Here is a 20138-nt window from a genome sequence, read left to right on the forward strand (position 1 = left end):
ACGAGATTAATAGGCCTCTCGCCAGCTTGTGGCGCTCGGGCCTAATGAATAAATACATTTACCTTCGCTGGCCTGGGAATATACCTCAAGATCCCCCCTGAGGAGTTAGAGGAAGTGTCTGGGGAGAGGAAAGTCTTGGAGTCCCTGTTTCGACTGCTGCCCCCGTGACCCGCCCCAGGTAAGAAGAAGATGGATGGATAGAATAAAATAGATAAAATAGACTTGGTCAAAATGAAGTCAAAGTCAAGAAAAGTTCAGAGTTGGGTAACTTTAGTTCAAGTTTGGATTCAAGTTTGTCTGCCACGTTGCATGCTGGGAGCTGTAGTGCCCGTGTTAAATCCCATTAAAGCGAGGATAACCGTAATAACAGTGAGAGAGGCCGCTCGGAGTGACGCGGTGAACCAAACCAATCGGCGCGCAGCTCTGGGGCTCTCTCCGCGGCGCACTCCGGCTCCGGCGCGCCTCACAGCCACTCTCCTCCGGCTCTACGCGTTCCCTCAGCCCCGTCGTGTCCGCTCCGGAACCGCGGGCTCCAGCGGCTCCACACCAACTCCCGGGAGCAACGCGCCACCTACGCCCGGGACAGTGCGCCCTCCCCGGGGTCCGAGGGAGCGAGAGAGAGGGCGGCACTGGAGTTTTTTTTTTTGTTCAGTGTAGGATGAAGATAAGAAGCCAAAATGGGAGGATTAAAGAAGGACAGAAGAACGGAGGTAGGTGCAAAATGTGTTCTAGTTTTATCCGAGAATAGAACAGCCAGGAGACGAGGGAGGGAGCGAGGAGACGAGGGAGGAAGCGAGGATGCGCGCAGGCAAAGCGCGGGACGAGAAGGGTGGAGCGCTTCAGAGCAGGGCCAAGGCAATCAAAAGTAAGAGGGACAAAGTGGTAATAAACACAAATATTACAGCCACATGTAGACGTGTATTAAAAGTTAAGAGACCAACTTTTCTGGGGGAAATGAAGGAAACAGAGGCAAAGATGAGGAGAGGAATTGTGATGGTGTGTGGTGAACTCCTGGAATATTTTAGTGGATTTGCAGGGGGAATTCAGAAGTGAAAGAGGAATATAACAAAAGAAACAGGTTAGTGTAAATATGAATATGGGGTGTAAAGGAATTCTCCAAACTGAATTATAATTGTTTTGGGATGTAACTTAGCCAAGTTCAGCCAGATCCAAAAGTCAAATCTATTGGATAGAAATAGTCAAAGGGAAAAAATAAAAAAAATCGACAGGTCCAGTTTGGCTTAAATGTTTTGAATAATAAGCATAGCGCACTGCCCAGTTGAACATTTGGAATAATAATCTCCCATTTTACATTAGTTTGATGGATTATTTAATGCTTCCAATTAAAACAAATTTTACTTCAATAATAATGTTTGTAGGAGATTATATAAGAGAAAAGGAGACAGAGTGAGCAGACGAGGAAAGGAAGGATTAAATATTTAGAGAAGGAAGGAAATATGTTTTATGTTTATTCATTCTTGGGAGATTAAGATTATAAAGACATTAGCCAATTAACAAAAACAAGGAGGAACACTGGACACTTGAAATATGTATAAAAATACATTGATCACTAATTTAGATGTGCATTTCAAATAGTCTTATATCTTTCATTATTTTTATATCACCTTGAATATAAGCTACATTTAGACTTAAAAAACTGTATTTTAAATGGAGAATATTAGAATAATCCTCTTGATAAACTGTCTATTGTGGACGTCTTTAAGAATTTATCGTTGCAGTTTGTGACGTAACTTAGATCTCAGATCTGAAGATAAATTAAACATGCCCTCAGCAACAAAAGGAGAGGGGTAACACTCATGCAGTTGTTTTGGAAAAACAAAATAAATTATACAAACACAAAACCTCAAACTTTTGTGGAATCTGATTCCAATTCCATCCCAAAAATAAAAAAAAAACTCAATACATTTGGCTAAACATCTGTCTATTTTGGTTCATTCAAAACAGCAATTTTTGTTGCCCCATTTATCAAATGGCCACTGCTGCAGTTAGTATAATGCCCTTTGCAAAGAAAAAAACCCTGTCTTTTTACAGAAACACCTGTAGTTTAGATCTCCATAAACGTGCTCGGAAATTCATGGGATTCTTGTAGTTTATTTCTACTTTTCAAACATATATTGCAAATCTAATATGAACTTTGTGGAGCTAAAAGGTGAATGAAAATATCTTGCCCAAGGACACAAAAACAATATTAAATAATTTTTCTTCTTTTCAAAAATGCGTGCTTCTAAATACCTACAGTAGCTGTGTTTGTGTTTGAGTTTATAAAGAATTCAAGAGCACAGTCATTGTCCTCTGTACCATTGTCCTATAACCGTTACATATATTTTCAACCAATATCAGGATGAAATAGATACATATAATTCATAAAGAAAATTGTATATTAATATAGTACTAAAAAAGCCATGCAAACAAAAAGAAATGGAAGGGATATAGATATTCAGGGAGTAATACCCCATAAGAAATTACACATCATATTTGGCAGCATGAATCCTTCTCCCCCAAGTTCATTCTGTTGTTGTGTCTGTGGGCCAGACACTTCACCCACCTTGCCTGTGGGTGGCGTCTATCACTGTATACAGTGTAAATTTAAGCAAACAGGTTGATCTTTCCCCGTTAGAACAACAACACGGTTTAACATAAAGATACGGATAAAGGTTTGGCGAGTTGTAATTACGGTTACAGTTAAAGGGTGTGACAGGTTCACGACTTTCTAATTCTGACTTTATTTGGTGTATTTATACATTTTGTACATATATAATAGTTTTACAACCTTTTTGACTCTCTAAACATTTACTCAACAAAATTAAGTCGCTCTCAACTTGTTTTATTCTTCAAATTGAAAAAAATGTGACATTAGATGCGTTATATCTCAGTGTTTTCTGGGTAATTTCCTAGTGTGATGTCATCAGTTACAGACAGGAAGTGAAATCATAAACCTAAAAATGTGCTATTTTGTGGTAACATTTTTATAATTTTGTAAAATTCAAAATATATTGATCTTAACTGCATGAGTGGTCCAACCTGATGCACGTTAAAATCAGTCTGCAGGAAACGAATATCCCCAAAACGCGTGATTGTATGTTTGATTGGTTGATGAGGCTGTCACTGGTACAAAATTACAGCCACTTTGAGACATAAAAAAAAACCAAACTTATCCAGGACCAGGAAAGAAAGCTCCTCCAGTGAGACTCTGCAGTAGTGTTGTGTGTGAGCGGATATGGTGTCTCTTTCAGCTCGTATATTGATGAATGTATTATGTATCTACAGTCAGTTCCTGTGTCTGTATAGTGCGTATAGAACGCTGAATGTGTGATAAGTGTAAAGATAGTGCTTTAATGTAGGCTTATGCTTCACCACTCACCTCTTCTTCTTCTTCTTCTTCTTCTTCTTCTTCTTCTTCTTCTTCTTCTTCTTCTTCTTCTTCTTCTTCTTCTTCTTCTTCTTCTTCTTCTTCTTCTTCTTCTTCTTCTTCTTTTTCTTCTTCTACTGCTGCTGTTTCTCTGCTCTGGCTCATTGTCACCAATAATCATTCAATCGATAATCGTGATTATTCAGGTCGCAATATAATTGTGAGAACCAAAAAATAATAATCGTTTAGAGGTGTTTTGGAAGCATTAAGCCTTTTTAGTTCAACCTTTTACCCAAAAATAGACCTAAATGTAAGTAACTTCTAATCTGGCTGCTCATGTCTGTGATTGGACTAATAATGATAATAATCGTGATTATGCAGGTTACAATATATTTCTGAGAATTAGTAAACTGATGGAGAAATACGTATTTTAGAGGCAAACGTAAATGACTAATTTCAAGTCAGTCAATACTCCAAAAATCACATTAACTTTCACAATCATTCACAAAGTTTGATTCACTCTTGTTTTTTCACGGTGTCATAAATTGTGAATCGTTGTAAATTCCTGATATTTATCACAATAATCGTTACACTAAAATGTTATATTGTGATTCCCTTAGTTTGTGGACCACCTACCACTGTTGTTTATCTGTGATGTGACTTAAATGTGGAAGACAAGCCTCTAAAACACCCTTGTGTCATTCAGAGAGTGAATGTCATTTACCTCAGGAATGTTGGATTAGCAGAAGTTGGCGTTGTTTCTCTTCCAGTTCTGCGTGTGATCTTACATTTGTCCCATTTCAAAAAAATCTACATATGAATGTCATGTTTGATTTGACATGGACTGTGCATTTCTATAATTGATTAACACGCCTGTCAATCCGGCCTTTTGGAGGCGTCTTTTATAGAACAAGAAAAGTAGCCTTGCTTGGACAGGTTTGTGTGCGGTGTAGGTTTGGGGGAATAACTACACCATAATGCACCAGCTTTTGCACTTTGGACTTGGGGGGGTCAAGCTTAATGGATTTAAAACACAATGTAATTGAATTGCAATATCCCAATCTAAATTTGTAAAGTAATAAACCCATAAAGGCCTTTAATCAAATACAAAAGCAATAAAGATGTGTCTGCGTTGCAGAGAGAGAGAGCGTGAGTAGTGCATCAGTATGATTAAAATGAAGAGAACAAACAGAACAAATAGAAATGGAAATAGGAGACGTATCCAGCACAAAATACTGTTATGAACGTAATCGATAAGTAAAATCTCATAGAACTATGTGTAAATTATCGCTAATTTTGAATATTTAATTTTTACAATCATGTGTGTAATTATAATAATGATTTACTGGATGCACAGCCCTAATTGAGATGTTTTTGCATTGCCTGGAATATTCCACAGTATTGTCTTAAATGTATCTATCTATGGAGACGAGCAGGTGACGCCACCAGGACAGGTCAGATCTGTGGAGAGAAGACCTTCTCACATTTAGGATGTGTGTATTTTTAGGTATTTTAAACAATAAAGACACCAATAATCAAACAAATCCTGGATAGATTATGTTTAAGACCGTACTGTGGAACATTCCAGGCAAAGTAAAACCAAAAACAAGCTGGTGTCCAGAGAAGCACCTCAGAAGACCAATTGAGATCAGCTGCCTTTGAAATATGTCGTGTTTAGTCCTGGTTTAGTCCTGGTTTAGTTCTGGTTTAGTTCTAGTTTAGACCTGGTTTAGTCCTGGTTTAGTTCAGGTTTAGTCCTGTTTTAGTTCTGGTTTAGTCCTAGTTTAGTCCTGGTTTAATCCTGGTTTTGTCCTGGTTTAGTCCTGGTTTAGTCCTGGTTTGGTTCTGGTTTAGTCCTAGTTTTGTCCTGGTTTAGTTCTTGTTTAGTCCTAGTTAAGTCCTAGTTTAGTTCTTGTTTAGTTCTAGTTTAGTCCTAGTTTAGTTCTTTTTTAGTCCTAGTTTAGTCCTAGTTTAGTTCTTGTTTAGTCCTAGTTTAGTACTTCTTTAGTCCTGGTTTAGTCCTAGTTTAGTTCTTGTTTAGTCCTAGTTTAGTCCAAGTTTAGTTCTTGTTTAGTCCTAGTTTAGTTCTTGTTTAGTCCTAGTTTAGTACTTCTTTAGTCCTGGTTTAGTTCTGGTTTAGTTCATGAGTAGTAAAACTTATGGACCTAAAGTTCTCCTGTTTGTCTAATTATGACTTAGTTTGGTGGGACAGAACTTTTGGTAAATATTTGTACTTTTAAATCTGTGAAGTTGCAGATTGTGAAGAAGTTTTGAATAATAAAACAATACAAAAGTTCTTAACAGGTTATTAGTTATCAGATCATTATCAAATTTTGTGTAATTTAAATGGGTTGTGGATCTTGTTTACTTTAATATGGCTGCTAGGTAACAGCTGTGGAATAACCTCTACCATGTCATATTTGCTGCTCATGTCCAACCAAGAAGAAACATAAATATCTCCAACATTGTCAAACTGGGCCAAAATAGGCAAAATGTTTAGTAGAGTGTTAAATATGATCATGTTCAGTACGTTATAGGGAAACGTGCAGTCAAACGTGTCATATGCACTTAAAGTTGCGTTGCAAACATATTTAAGAGTCTGAGGTCTGAGACACGGGAACAGGCTCTTATACGACATGCTCATGTGATCTGTGCGCTACAATCTAATTGGATAATCCATGCTCCATCAAACGCAGAACTAATGTCTTCATGATTTTATTATGAACTTCTCTCTGTCAACTCACACTTCTGTTCTGGTTTAGGCCCGTTTAAGCCCTGGTTTACTACTGTTTGGACCTGGTTTGGACCTGGTTTGGACCTGGTTTGGACCTGGTTTGGACCTGGTTTGGACCTGGTTTGGACCTGGTTTTAGTTAAAGGTGAGTTGAATATGTCTGGATCAAATGCAAAGGCTGAGAATAAACTCCAGTGATGTATTGATCTGTGATTGGCTCTTGGTCCACATTGATCCAAGATCTGTTCAGCCTTAAACTGTCCCAGACCAGATTCCTCCTGATCCCTTCATTAACCTCAGTTTGGGCACAGACAGCAGCAGCATATGCAACATCTCCATTTTCTAAACCAAGGCTTAAACGAGAATTTGAGAACTCAGGCGGAAGTGCGCATGCGCACTACCCCGCACGGACTGATACAACACACACGTGCGTTTGTTTATTAGCGCAACGGATCACATCGCATCTCTCGTCTCCCATAGATTTCCGTCTCTTCTGAGCCAGCTCAAACTATCTTTCTCCGTCTTCATTTTGCCCCGTACACCGAGGGAACTATATAATGATAGATCCATGCGCTTAGACACGCGGAAATGTGGGACGATCCACACGCGGCTGCAGGTGAGCGGTAGGTGCGTTTTATGATTGATCCGTGGCAGAACTAATCGGCTGTCCACGCCACGAGGAAATAAGACTCAGATTTGGGCAAAAAAATCGTCCATTCAACCTCTAAGTCTGCACTTGACAGCCAGGTTAGACAACACATTTCACTAAAATGTAGTAAACATTAATATATTTAAGATTTTACAAAAAAATTACCTATTTTGCCCCAGTTTGAAAAATTTAGGGATGCTTATCATAAATAGACAAATTATAAAAACACCCTTTAACCTCTTTATTTGAGTCTTTAAACTTTAAAGTTGTGTGTAAATTGCCCCTGCACTTTCAATGGAAGGTTGCTTATTCATGACATAGAGAGGAATTCGGTTTTAGAACAACTTCCCGTAACTTTGATTTGTCAAATTTTCTTGATGGATGTAAAACTATGATAAATATTTAGCCTAGTGACATGTGATGTTGTCAAATGAAGGCTTTTGCCTGCTATCCATCACTATAGGCCTCATTTGTTTCAACACTGATGATGTTTAGTGAATAGTCATGTGTTAAGTCATCACTATGGTGTGAAAACCATTTGTATCATGTGCCGTTTGTTACGTTGTATTAAACGGATGAGCTGCTGTGATTCGGCCTCTTTGTCTGATGCATATTGATAAACAGCAGAAGCTCTAGTTCAATGTTTATGCATATTTATCAAGAATTATACGGTCTTCATCATTCCTGCAATACAGCAAACAGAAATCCATGATATGACAGGTTCTAGTTAAAAAAGTAATAATTAGAAAAACATGAGAACCTGTCATGCACTGTTTGTTTAGGTTTTCTCAAAGTGGTGACAAACAAAGAAGGAAGGATTTAAATATATTGCTGTGTTTGAATCCACATAGTGTAGCTCCATGGTCCAACTATTGGCCTTAATGCAAGTATGCTTAATTTGTCTTATTTCAGTTAAGTAAATGTAGTTTAGTGGTGGAAGAAGTACTCAAGTAAAAGTAGACATAGGAGAAAGAAATGCTCATGGAAAAGTACAAGTGGCACATACAGCATAAAGTATAAAGTATTGAAGTACCTGTTTAAAAATCTTCTTTAAGAGCTAAAAGTAAAAGTATTTTATTGTTAACTGGGGGGATTATGATGAGTAATTGTGCTGATTCTTTATTGTAGGGGATATTATTCATAATTATTTATGCATGTATTTCTATTTTCTCTAAGCCAGCACTTGAACTCAAAACCTTTATTCAGAATGTCCCCACAAACGTGCTAAAAATAAATCAGACTATATGAAAAGTACTTTCAGATACTTGCTCTCAAACGTAGTGAATTGAATAGTCGAAGATTTTCACTGTAAAAAGTACATTTGTAAATTACAGATATCTCAAACTGTTACTTAATTACAGTACTTTTACTTTTATAATTTGTTACTTATTGTTACTTTCCACCACTGAAGTAATTAGAACTGAGAAGGAGAAAGTAATATTTGCACTGAGTCAGACTGATTCTCTCTGTTCTGTCAGATGTCAGTCTGGTCACCACTCCCCGTGTCTCAGCCAAACTCAGACAAAGTTTGTTTATTATCCCCAAAGTGGAAACCTATTGTCACAGTTGTATGACACACTCATCGATACAGTCTAAAAAATACCACCAAGGACCTCTGTGGGGGACGCAATCCTTTCAATTTAAAGTAGACGAGTTGCTCTCCCACCCACTGTTCAACATCTTCATGAGCAAACACAGAGTTTAGTAAATATATTGTGCCAAATACAGACTTAAAGACACGGAGAAGAATAAAGTTGTTGAAAAGGCCAGATTTGCATGTTTTTCCAAAATTGCTAAATGCCACTGCAACGCTAGCGCCGCCTGCTGTATTTTTACATCTACAGAGCAATCTGTTCACTTTTTGGGGTAACGCTTTGTCAAAGACTCACATTAAGACTCAGTAGTGACATTACTTGAATTAGTTGTGCTTAAAATAGACATGAAATTGAGAGGAAACATATTAGAAGAGTGAAAAAGTTGCATTTTCTATTGAAGTTTCCCCCACGACAGACCAAGCGCCCTAACATGACGCGGTGCCGACTCGAATCCCATCCAATCAGGTTTGTTTCTTTCAGTGACACGGGAAACAAACACACTCATTTGTCATTTATCAAACAAAATCAAATGTCTCTCACCTCAGCTCTACAGAGTGCAGTTCTTCACCTACAGTCTGCAATGTTTCTCAGTCTTTTGTGTCATTTTCTGTCATTTTTACTCGTAAACTGCCTTGTTTACTTTGGAACGATTGGACCATGCATTTCTCTGAGTCACGCTCATCGGACCTCTCTGGGAGACTACACTTCTTTGTAGTATATGAGGCTAGTTACTGTGCCTTTCTCCCCCATTTCAAAGCACAAACGCATATTGATGATGATAGAGATATAATCTTTTACTGACTACACCACAGTCTTAAACAAACTCTACGAATTCATCTTCCCCTCTGTCTCCACCTGTGTCTCCAAGAGAAAGCACTGACTCAGGATCAGCTCTCTCTCCTCCATCATAATAATATCATCCCCATAAATCCATAAAGAGCTGCATTAGAGCCCTCAACCCACAGAAACGCTGACCCAGGATCCGCCCGGAAATACATGATGTCAGCAGGGATCCCCATCGGCCAATCACGGCGCAGCGTCACAGGTTTCAGCTCATTATTTATGAAAACTTTTAACGATTAACGAGAATTTGGAAATGTTGATTGGAACGGTAAAAGTTATGTAAATTATATTCATCATTCAACTAGATCTAAACCAAAACTAAACTAGCTCTAAACCAATGAACAAACTAGCTCTAAACCAATGAACAAACTAGATCTAAACCAATGAACAAACTAGATCTAAACCAATGAACAAACTAGATCTAAACCAATGAACTAAACTAGCTCTAAACCAATGAACAAACTAGCTCTAAACCAATGAACTAAACTAGATCTAAACCAATGAACAAACTAGATCTAAACCAATGAACAAACTAGATCTAAACCAATGAACTAAACTAGCTCTAAACCAATGAACAAACTAGATCTAAACCAATGAACAAACTAGATATAAACCAATGAACAAACGATCTAAACCAATGAACTAAACTAGCTCTAAACCAATGAACTAAACTAGCTCTAAACCAATGAACTAAACTAGATCTAAACCAATGAACTAAACTAGATCTAAACCAATTAACAAACTAGATCTACCCCAATGAACTAAACTAGCTCTAAACCAATGAACTAAACTAGCTCTAAACCAAAACTAAACTAGCTCTAAACCAATGAACAAACTAGATCTAAACCAATGAACAAACTAGATCTAAACCAATGAACTAAACTAGCTCTAAACCAATGAACTAAACTAGCTCTAAACCAATGAACTAAACTAGATCTAAACCAATGAACTAAACTAGATCTAAACCAATTAACAAACTAGATCTACCCCAATGAACTAAACTAGCTCTAAACCAATGAACAAACTAGATCTAAACCAATGAACTAAACTAGATCTGAACCAATAAACTAAACTAGATCTAAACCAATGAACTAAACTAGCTCTAAACCAATGAACAAACTAGATCTACCCCAATGAACTAAAATAGCTCTAAACCAATGAACTAAACTAGCTCTAAACCAATGAACAAACTAGATCTACCCCAATGAACTAAAATAGCTCTAAACCAATTAACTAAAATAGCTCTAAACCAATGAACTAAACAAGATCTAAACCAATGAACTAAACAAGATCTAAACCAATGAACTAAACTAGATCCAAACCAAAGAACTAAACTAGAACATAAACTAGTAATATGCCAGATCTAATTTTAGATTGATAATAACAAAATATCAAGATATTCATATTATGAATATCTTGATATTTTGGGGGATTATCTGAACAGCAGATTGGAGTCTGAAATCATCCACCATGTGCTAAAATATGACTGCAAATGCCTTGGTTGAAGTTCAAGCGTCCCACTGATATGAAAGGACTGTAAAACTAAAGGAGACATTATGCAGAATCAACTTTTAATCGCTTTTAAGTCATACAAATGTCCATACTCGCTGAGCAACTGCTTTAGACGGTTTGTTTTCCAGTAAAGTCAATTTGGACGAGAACCTGGCGGCGCTGACACAGGCAGAAGTGAAAAGAATGAATAAATTATTCACAATCTACAGAGGATTTACCAAACCCCTCCCCACCTATGCCTCTCATTTGGAAGTTGTCATCTTTTGCTCTCCTTTCTCCCTCCTCAGGCTCATAGTAGAGGCTGTGTAATCCCATGGTGACTTATTGTACAAGTGACTGTTGCTACATGAATCTAAAACTCGCATTATGTTTCAATGTCTTTATCCATCATCATGAAAATGTGGGGATCTGTTTTTACAGTACAGTAATAGAACATTAAACAGAGGATGCATTAAACTTAAACTTAAACATGGACTAAACCAAGAATAAACCTGGACTAGAAGAGAACTAAACAAGTGCACATCATCTGAACGCACAGTGAGAGAGCCACTTACAGACCGTGATTAAGGATTGTGCCATTTCTGTTCAAAAATATTGTCTAATCTTTGGATGAGATCAAATTCTACAACATAAAAGCCGATATTTGAATGCGCAAAATATTCAAAACTTTCAGGCATCTTACCTTGACCTTGGTTCCTTTGCTCATCTCCTCTTTTCTCATCTCCTTTCCTTCCTCCTATTCTGTTGAGTCTAACTGTTCTGTATTTGTTTGACAGGAACGACCCTAAATGGACATGAACATGCGCCGCAGTAAACATTCACAGAGCGAGGACTGAGGAGCAGAGAGGACAAGGAAAGGTCACAAGGCTTTAGGAAACGAGGAAGGAGAGGAGGTAGGAAGCAAGGATTGAGAGTAAGGAGGCACCCAAGACTGCTGCAATGGAGGACAAAGAAGACTAAAAAGAATAAATATAAATAAAAGGAAGACACTATGAAGTCGTCAACAGCAACAGAAGCGAGATAATGGAAACAAGCACTACTGTAAAAGTGGAAATAAAAGTGTACAAAAGATCAACAGCAATGGGATCCAAAAAGAAGAGCAAACCTTTTGATGGATTTCTCACCCAAATCAAGGAATAAAAGACAATGTTTGGATCATTTTGAAGATTGAAGATGCAGAAACTGTTGTATTCTCGTAAAGGCCCGATGAGACAGCAAAGTGATCTATGACAAAGTGGATTCACCTTTGACAGGTAAAAGTCTCGAATCTATTCTACTCGTTGTAGTGACACATTAAACTTGCATTTTGGGTCAACCAAGCTGGTCCACTTCAGGGTCCACATGTGCTGCTTCATCCACTCTGGCACACTTTAGCTATATACAGTACATACAAATATAAGACTACTCTTGAAACGTCTTTATCACAATATTATAACATGTGTGTTTCATGTTTTGATGTATGTTTTCAGACATGTCCAGTCCCAGCTCCTAATCCCCTCCTCCTCCTCCTCCTCCTCCTCCTCCTCCTCCCTGCTCTCGGACCTCCTCCCCTGCTCTGGTTTTAGTCCTCTGGAGCAGTGATGGCGGCTGGAGTAGCCACATGGCTGCCCTTTGCTCGGGCGGCAGCAGTGGGCTGGCTGCCTCTGGCCAAGAAGTCCATGCCCAAACCTCCTGTGGACAACTCCTCCAAGTCTGACGAGATCCTCTATGTCAACGTCAGCGGAGTACGATTCCAGGTAAAATATGGTTCCAATTATTTTAAAAGTGTTTATTTTGTGTTTAGTCTGATGTGACTGACTAAACGAGACGTTACGTAACATTCATCAATAATTCAAATCCTCTATTTTTTGTGTGTGTTTTTGACTATGTAGTAAAATAGAATAAGTGGTCCAGGACTAACCCAGATCTAGCCTAGGTCTAAACCAACAAGAACGTATAATTTTAAACAATAATGCTGAAACTGTTGAAATATCACATGTGATGCACAACCTAATCAAATCACCAATCACCAAAAAAGAAAGAAAGTGTAACTCTAAACAACCTGGACTAAAACAGATGTAAACCAGGACAAAGTCAGTTTTAGCCTTATTCTAAACTAGAACTAAACATCCAGAACTAAATCAGGACTAACCCAGTTCTCCGTCCTCAGACCTGGAAGAACACTCTGGACCGGTATCCTGACACTCTTTTGGGGTCATCAGAGAAGGAGTTCTTTTTTAACGAAGAAACTCAGGAGTACTTTTTTGACCGGGACAATGAGATGTTCCGGCACATTCTGAACTTTTATCGAACAGGAAAACTGCACTATCCGCGGCACGAGTGCATCCAGGCCTTCGACGAGGAGCTGGCGTTCTATGGGATTGTACCAGAGATCATCGGGGACTGCTGCATGGAGGTATGCGCAAGATAAGAGTCTGATTTGAATGTTTTCTTTTTAATTCTATAAATATTTTAAATACGTGACAGGAGGAAGTGCTTTGTTGAGATTGGTGACCGTGTTCCAGACCACATGGCTTTTTGGCCACAAGGAGTGAACCTGAGTGAATCTGTTCAACATTTACATGCAGACATTAAGTCAGTTGATACATGTCTTATTATTATATAGACCACACTTAGATCTATATCTCACTGACGGCAGGTGAATAAGGACCACTGCATCCAGCGGATCAGTGTCTGGATGCAATAACGACTTTCTCTCACACAAGACTGAAGTCATTGTTATTCTTTAGCCCACGGGAACAAAGAAAAAGTGTTAGCAGTCACCTCCAGTCTCTTTCTCTAAAACCTACAAAACAAGTGAGAAATCAGATAAAAGACTTTAAAGCAGCTCTGCTTTTATACAAGTCTCTCCATGGCCTAGCACCAAAGTACATCTCAGACATGTTACTGCCATATGAACCAACTCGGACACTGAGGACCTTATGGAACGGCCTCCTGCTGGTGTCAGAGTCAGGACTAAACCTGGACCGGCCTCCTGCTGGTGCCAGAGTCAGGACTAAACATGGACCGGCCTCCTGCTGGTGCCAGAGTCAGGACTAAACATGGACCGGCCTCCTGCTGGTGCCAGAGTCAGGACTAAACATGGACCGGCCTCCTGCTGGTGTCAGAGTCAGGACTAAACATGGACCGGCCTCCTGCTGGTGCCAGAGTCAGGACTAAACATGGACCGGCCTCCTGCAGGTGCCAGAGTCAGGACTAAACATGGACCGGCCTCCTGCTGGTGTCAGAGTCAGGACTAAACATGGACCGGCCTCCTGCTGGTGCCAGAGTCAGGACTAAACATGGACCGGCCTCCTGCTGGTGCCAGAGTCAGGACTAAACATGGACCGGCCTCCTGCTGGTGCCAGAGTCAGGACTAAACATGGACCGGCCTCCTGCAGGTGCCAGAGTCAGGACTAAACATGGACCGGCCTCCTGCAGGTGCCAGAGTCAGGACTAAACATGGACCGGCCTCCTGCTGGTGCCAGAGTCAGGACTAAACATGGACCGGCCTCCTGCTGGTGCCAGAGTCAGGACTAAACATGGACCGGCCTCCTGCTGGTGCCCAGAGTCAGGAGTAAACATGGACCGGCCTCCTGCTGGTGCCAGAGTCAGGACTAAACATGGACCGGCCTCCTGCAGGTGCCAGAGTCAGGACTAAACATGGACCGGCCTCCTGCAGGTGCCAGAGTCAGGACTAAACATGGACCGGCCTCCTGCTGGTGCCAGAGTCAGGACTAAACATGGACCGGCCTCCTGCTGGTGTCAGAGTCAGGACTAAACATGGACCGGCCTCCTGCTGGTGCCAGAGTCAGGACTAAACATGGACCGGCCTCCTGCTGGTGCCAGAGTCAGGACTAAACATGGACCGGCCTCCTGCTGGTGCCAGAGTCAGGACTAAACATGGACCGGCCTCCTGCTGGTTTTATGAAGTTAAAATCTGGAACAGTCTGCTAGCGCTGCTTTTGACTGAGGAAATTGTATTTGCATCTTATTATATTAAATACATTTTATTTGGATTATTTATGCATTAATTTTCTTTTTTGTATTGTGATTTATATTATATTGTGATTTTAACACATTTTTATGGTTGTAAAGATTTTTAAAATTATTTTTGTATGAGTTGTGCTACAAATACGTAGCCACTTTTCAAAAAGAAAAACATGAAAATGAAAATCCGCTGCTTGTTACTATAAAATGCCACTGTGAAAAGACAGCTGTCCTTTGATTTTACTATTAAGTCGTTTTAGAGCAGTATTGCAGTTTACAGCAAACAACATGTAAAATGATGATCTAATTATATTACATTTGATGTAGTCTATTAAACGTTCTGTCGAATCAATGTCAAAACAGCTGTTGTCTGTAGGAATACCGAGACCGTAAGAAGGAGAACCAGGAGCGCCTGGCGGAGGACACAGAGGCGACAGAGGGGGGAGATGCTCCCCTTCCCCCCGACAGCACCCAACGAGAGCGCCTCTGGAGGGCCTTCGAGAACCCCCACACCTCCACCATGGCCCTGGTTTTCTACTACGTCACCGGCTTCTTCATCGCCGTGTCCGTCATCGCCAACATCGTGGAGACTGTGCCGTGCCGACCGATCAAAGGCAGCGTGAAGGAGCTGCCATGTGGAGAGAAGTACCAGGTAGAAGTACACAAAGGTTAGAGGTTTGGCGCCCACTATGGCAATGCAAAGTGGAGGAGTGCACTTCAACCCCCCCATACCTCCCGTGTCTGCACACGTCTGTGTGTGTGAGTGCATGTGAGAGTAGATGGTGGAATGGTTCCTTGGTGTAGAGTGCCTTGAGTGCTTAGTAGAGGAGGAAAAGAGCTGCTGGTTGTTTTCAGACTATAGTATAGAAAGTGCTGATAGCCTTATCGCAAATGGGAGCAGCCGTTATTTACCATATAGATTATACAAGGTAGATTCATATAAGAAATGACCACAAGCTAAACCTGCTCACGTTGAACCTGATCAGGTCCTAGAGTACCAAGAACTAACTCCCTATAATCCCCCAGTCCCTATTTGATTAAAGGAACCACCCGCTCACCCTTGCTCTAAGACACATCAAATGGGGACTATACCATGTTTCAGTACCAGGAACTGAAAAGGGTTCCCACAGTGCCAAACCCCCATTGTGACTACCTTTTCTGTACCAGGTGGCCTTCTTCTGCATGGACACTGCCTGTGTGCTGATCTTCACCTTTGAGTACCTGATGCGCCTGTTTGCAGCGCCGAGCCGCTGTAAGTTTATGCGCTCGGTGATGTCTGTGATTGATGTGGTGGCCATCATGCCGTATTACATCGGCCTGGTGATGCCGGAGAACGAGGACGTGAGCGGAGCCTTCGTCACGCTGAGGGTGTTTCGAGTCTTCCGGATATTTAAGTTCTCGCGGCACTCGCAGGTACGAGGGCGCGTGACACACATCATTTTACTGTATGACAAGAGACTGCTGTAACACAAATGACATTTGAAACTAGGGCTTCTGGAAAATATCTATATATATTTGGATTTAATTGGGATCCTTTTGCATTGAGACTTCTATTATATTTGTGATTAATGTTTATAATGTTTATATAATGGTAAGATTCTGTTTAATGTTTACATTTTAAACATACCAAAGAGCATTCATATTCATGACAGAAGACTCAAACATGAACTACTAAACCAAAAGGTCTAAAATGTTTGTAGAGGTCTAAACCTCAAGGTTCGCAGGTTTTATACAGAAAAATACAGGATATTTTGTTGTTTGTAGTGGAGTTAAATAGTTACTTAAATCATTTGCTTTGAATTGTGGTTTGATTGTTATAAATCTTGCAATCCTAATTAAAAGTAAAGAGGAATGTTCTCCTCGCAAACTGACACTTTTTAGTCTCATCAAAACATCGATCAAATGTTAAACTCTACACAACACATAGAAATAGCCCTAATATCGCCATCACCATCACTTCACTTTCAATCTTTCATCTTACATTCAAAAGCAAAAAGCTGTATCGTCAACATTCTTCGATCCCTAATCGCAATCCCCGAAGTCAAACGGAAACGTAGATGACCTGGTAACTGTCTGTGCTCCCGGCAGGGCCTGAGGATCCTGGGCTACACCCTGAAGAGCTGTGCGTCCGAGCTGGGCTTCCTGCTCTTCTCCCTCACTATGGCCATCATCATCTTCGCCACCGTCATGTTCTACGCAGAGAAGGGCACCAAGGGCTCCGACTTCACCTCCATCCCCGCCTCCTTTTGGTACACCATCGTCACCATGACCACGCTCGGGTCAGTAACTCCTCCCATTCACACTCAAAACATAACGCGGCCTGTATGTTATGGCTCGTGGGACGGTGGCAGGCCCTCCATCAGAAAGGTTACACAGTGCCCCTTTTAAGCCGAGGCTAGTTAAGACTATATAACGCGTTGCAGTCGCGCCGTGTGCATATGGAGCCGCTAGCCGTCGTCATGGAAACAGCTGTGTCTTTGTGCCGTTTTTATCATGTTTTTCACACGCTTGGAACGCCTACACACATCCGATCATTACACTCAATATTCCCACCATGATTATTACTGATGATAACATCTTCTCACTCGTCTCCCTGAGGTTTGCGGTCCGGTCGCGGTTCCTTGGCGTTACATACTGAAACGTGACACTATTGTTGGGCCGCTCGGGCACTTCAACCGTGAATGCGTTTATGGAACCGTTTCATTGGTTTTGGTCAACACCTCGAGCCGTCGGTGCAGAATGAAAGGCGCGTGTTTTCCAGTGCAGCATACTGACGAAAGAACGCACCCGACTGTACACGATTAATGCATTATTGCGATTATGAAAAGTTCTTGTCGATTTCAAAAGGCTTAGCAGTCTGTGTCAGGCCTGGACCTGTCTGTCGGGAAGATGAAATGGCTCCTCTTTATAAATAATGAGCAGCTAAAGTGTTCTGTGTCTCTGCTCAGGACCAAACCAAGGCTATCTATAAACTCCATCACCACTACGCAATATGACACAAACAATTACTAGATTTAATTGCAATAACGGTGTTCAAACGTGAAATTACATTGGAAACTAAATGGACTAATTATCTTTTATTTGCCATTTAATTTATGATAGTTAATGATCATGAATATCAAAAATGTAATACGTTGCCTGCTTGTCTCCTTGGTGATGTTATTGCCTGGAATGTTCCATTGTATGGCATTACACTTTTTATTTTTATCTGTATTTCTTCAGTTACAGATGATTTCATTGCAAAAAAACCTCAACACTAAAACACATTCTTACTGTGAGCGGGATGATCTCTCCACTGATCTAACCTTTAACTTGTTTTGATGGCGCCCCCTGTTTGTCCCCATGGAGATAGACATGTTTTATGCCATATTGTGGAGGTCTCACAGCAAAGCAGAAATGTGTCGTGAAACCCAGTACATCCTTGTGGAATTGGTCAAAAAAGAACAATTTTACATTCTTGAGTGGTCAGGTGGTAAACTTTACAGAACATTTCAGTATTGATGAGATATAAGACTCGCTCTGGTTGTTTCTGTGGAAAACTCCGTTGTGAGATAGAACCAAAGATACTGACTCCAGCCACAAGGGGGCAGCAATAGAAATGTATTCTATTGCTGTTGTTGTTTTTTGCATTTATGTGACGTTTAACAATATGCAAGTTCCCTCTTTCAATCTTCTCCTTCTTCTTTGCGCCACTAATGACTCCAAAATTAGTCTGAATCCCAACTCATTTGTCGAAAAGAATAAGAAAAAACACGTCGACGCTTTGCCCATTTTCACTACATAATTATGAGAATTGATCGGTGGGCTAAATGAAGCCTTACGCCCTCGATTTGAATCTGACTGAGCACTGCGGAGAGAGAATGTGTTGTGAGCTGCTTGTGTTTCACTCTGAGTTCTTTATTAGTTTGAGAGTGTATTGACACAAACAGAGGCACGACGCAGAGCAATAACAGGTGAGATGAAACCGGACAGACGCCGCAGCAGAACAGACACATAGAGTTAACTTTAGTTTCACTACGCGCTTGCTGCTGCTGGTGTAGTCGTTTGAGGCGTCGTGCATACGTACGAGGCCGATGTGATTCCACCTCCGCGTCATGTGTTCGCCTCCTGACCACGACCGTTTGCTGGATGTCTCCGACCACTCTCTCCTCACTTTACTCTCAAGCTGTCCTGTCCAATGAAGCAAACAAAACGAAAAGGAATCATATTTGTTTCTCTATTTTATCTCAAACAACATACGTCAACGTATGTTTCTGTTGCTGATAAGTTGCGACCAAAGATGTGGTGGAGCAGCTTTATTTTTGCTACTGTGTGCATTGAAATCCTTCTCACTACAGGCAGCACTGCATGTTTACTCCTTCCAAAAGGTGCTACGCTCTCAAAACATTTTATTTCCTTGTAGCAGATTCCCTTACGCAACTTTCCATTTAGGCCTAAAGAGTGTCAGTGAGTATCTCTGTGTTAAAATCCATTGATGTTAATAGATACATATGTTACATGAATGCAGGGCCTCTAATAGCCATTTGAGTGCCTTAAGCAGAAATGTTCAGTGGTGCCACCAACCCCATTTCGAATATGTTTATGTAAATTAAATTGTATCAATATTGTATAAATCACAACCCTAAGTAGGGTCTGGTGCCCTCAACCAAAAAACATATTATTCTGTGTATTCTGGTGTATTTTAGATGTTATTAGCAACTCATTACTCTCATTAGTTTATGATGAGGGCCCCCCACAGCCCCTAAATGTCCCTGTTCTGCCCCTGCTCCAGCGTCACCCGAAGCCCATGCGCTTTGCGCACGCCGCGGTGTCAACTCAACACATCGCACGTCTTGTTTCATCATCTATAAAGACCATTTTGTTTCTTATGGTTTGTATGTTTGGGGGATTTGTTCCCAGCTGTGCTCCTGATCTGTTTGCATCTGTTTAAACTGTGTCTTGTGTAGCTGACGTGCACAGACTTAAAAAGCAAGAGAGGGGCAACACTCGAGTCCTAGTTAGTTTTGAATTGATAAAGAACTAAAGACAGAGTAGGCCTACTGTAGACCCCCTGTTTAATTTTGAAAGGAACAGTGCAGCTGCTGCACAAATAGCCTATTGTGTCATTCTATCCATACTGCCTGGTCAGGCTGGAGCCCCTCAGAGCACTTGATGCCCTACACACTGTGTGTTATGTGCATAATGGGAGCGGCGGCACTGCATGAATGGAGAGTTCAGAGAAAAAGTTGACTCAGAAGTATAATCCACATTTTATATTATTCTATAATATTGTAAGCCACAGTTTTAGCTGTATGAGGTGAGCATGACGCCCCTTGACCTTATTCAGTTAAATATACATCAGACTGTTTCTCTGTTCCACATTCATAAACGGAGGTCCGTAAGTATTTTGGCCTCTCTTGTTTTTAGACACCTTTGTAAGTTACAGCATGTACATAAACTATTTACTGTTTGACATCAAATCAGTTTT

General features: G+C 40.5%; 1 protein-coding gene and 1 long non-coding RNA gene across 2 annotated transcripts in view; both read left to right on the forward strand.

Annotated features, from left to right (window-relative positions):
* Nucleotides 1–474: 474 nt before the first annotated feature.
* On the forward strand, nucleotides 475–12210 carry LOC140363102 (uncharacterized). The gene is made up of 3 exons (XR_011927133.1): nucleotides 475–710; nucleotides 11479–11955; nucleotides 12172–12210. It is a non-coding gene; the product is annotated as an uncharacterized lncRNA (long non-coding RNA).
* A 4-nt stretch (nucleotides 12211–12214) lies between these two features.
* kcnd1 (potassium voltage-gated channel, Shal-related subfamily, member 1) overlaps nucleotides 12215–20138 on the forward strand; it is a 48676-nt gene continuing 40752 nt past the window's right edge. The window contains exons 1-5 of the mRNA XM_072449435.1: nucleotides 12215–12438; nucleotides 12852–13097; nucleotides 15048–15323; nucleotides 15839–16084; nucleotides 16760–16950. Of these exons, the coding sequence (XP_072305536.1) occupies nucleotides 12283–12438; nucleotides 12852–13097; nucleotides 15048–15323; nucleotides 15839–16084; nucleotides 16760–16950 (1115 nt within the window). The 5' untranslated portion in view covers nucleotides 12215–12282. The remainder of the gene's footprint in view (nucleotides 12439–12851; nucleotides 13098–15047; nucleotides 15324–15838; nucleotides 16085–16759; nucleotides 16951–20138) is intronic.

The sequence above is a fragment of the Eucyclogobius newberryi genome, unplaced genomic scaffold (genome assembly GCF_026437365.1).
Source record: "Eucyclogobius newberryi isolate DKJ021-1_F unplaced genomic scaffold, fEucNew1.0.hap1 SCAF_17, whole genome shotgun sequence".
NCBI lineage: Eukaryota > Metazoa > Chordata > Actinopteri > Gobiiformes > Gobiidae > Eucyclogobius > Eucyclogobius newberryi.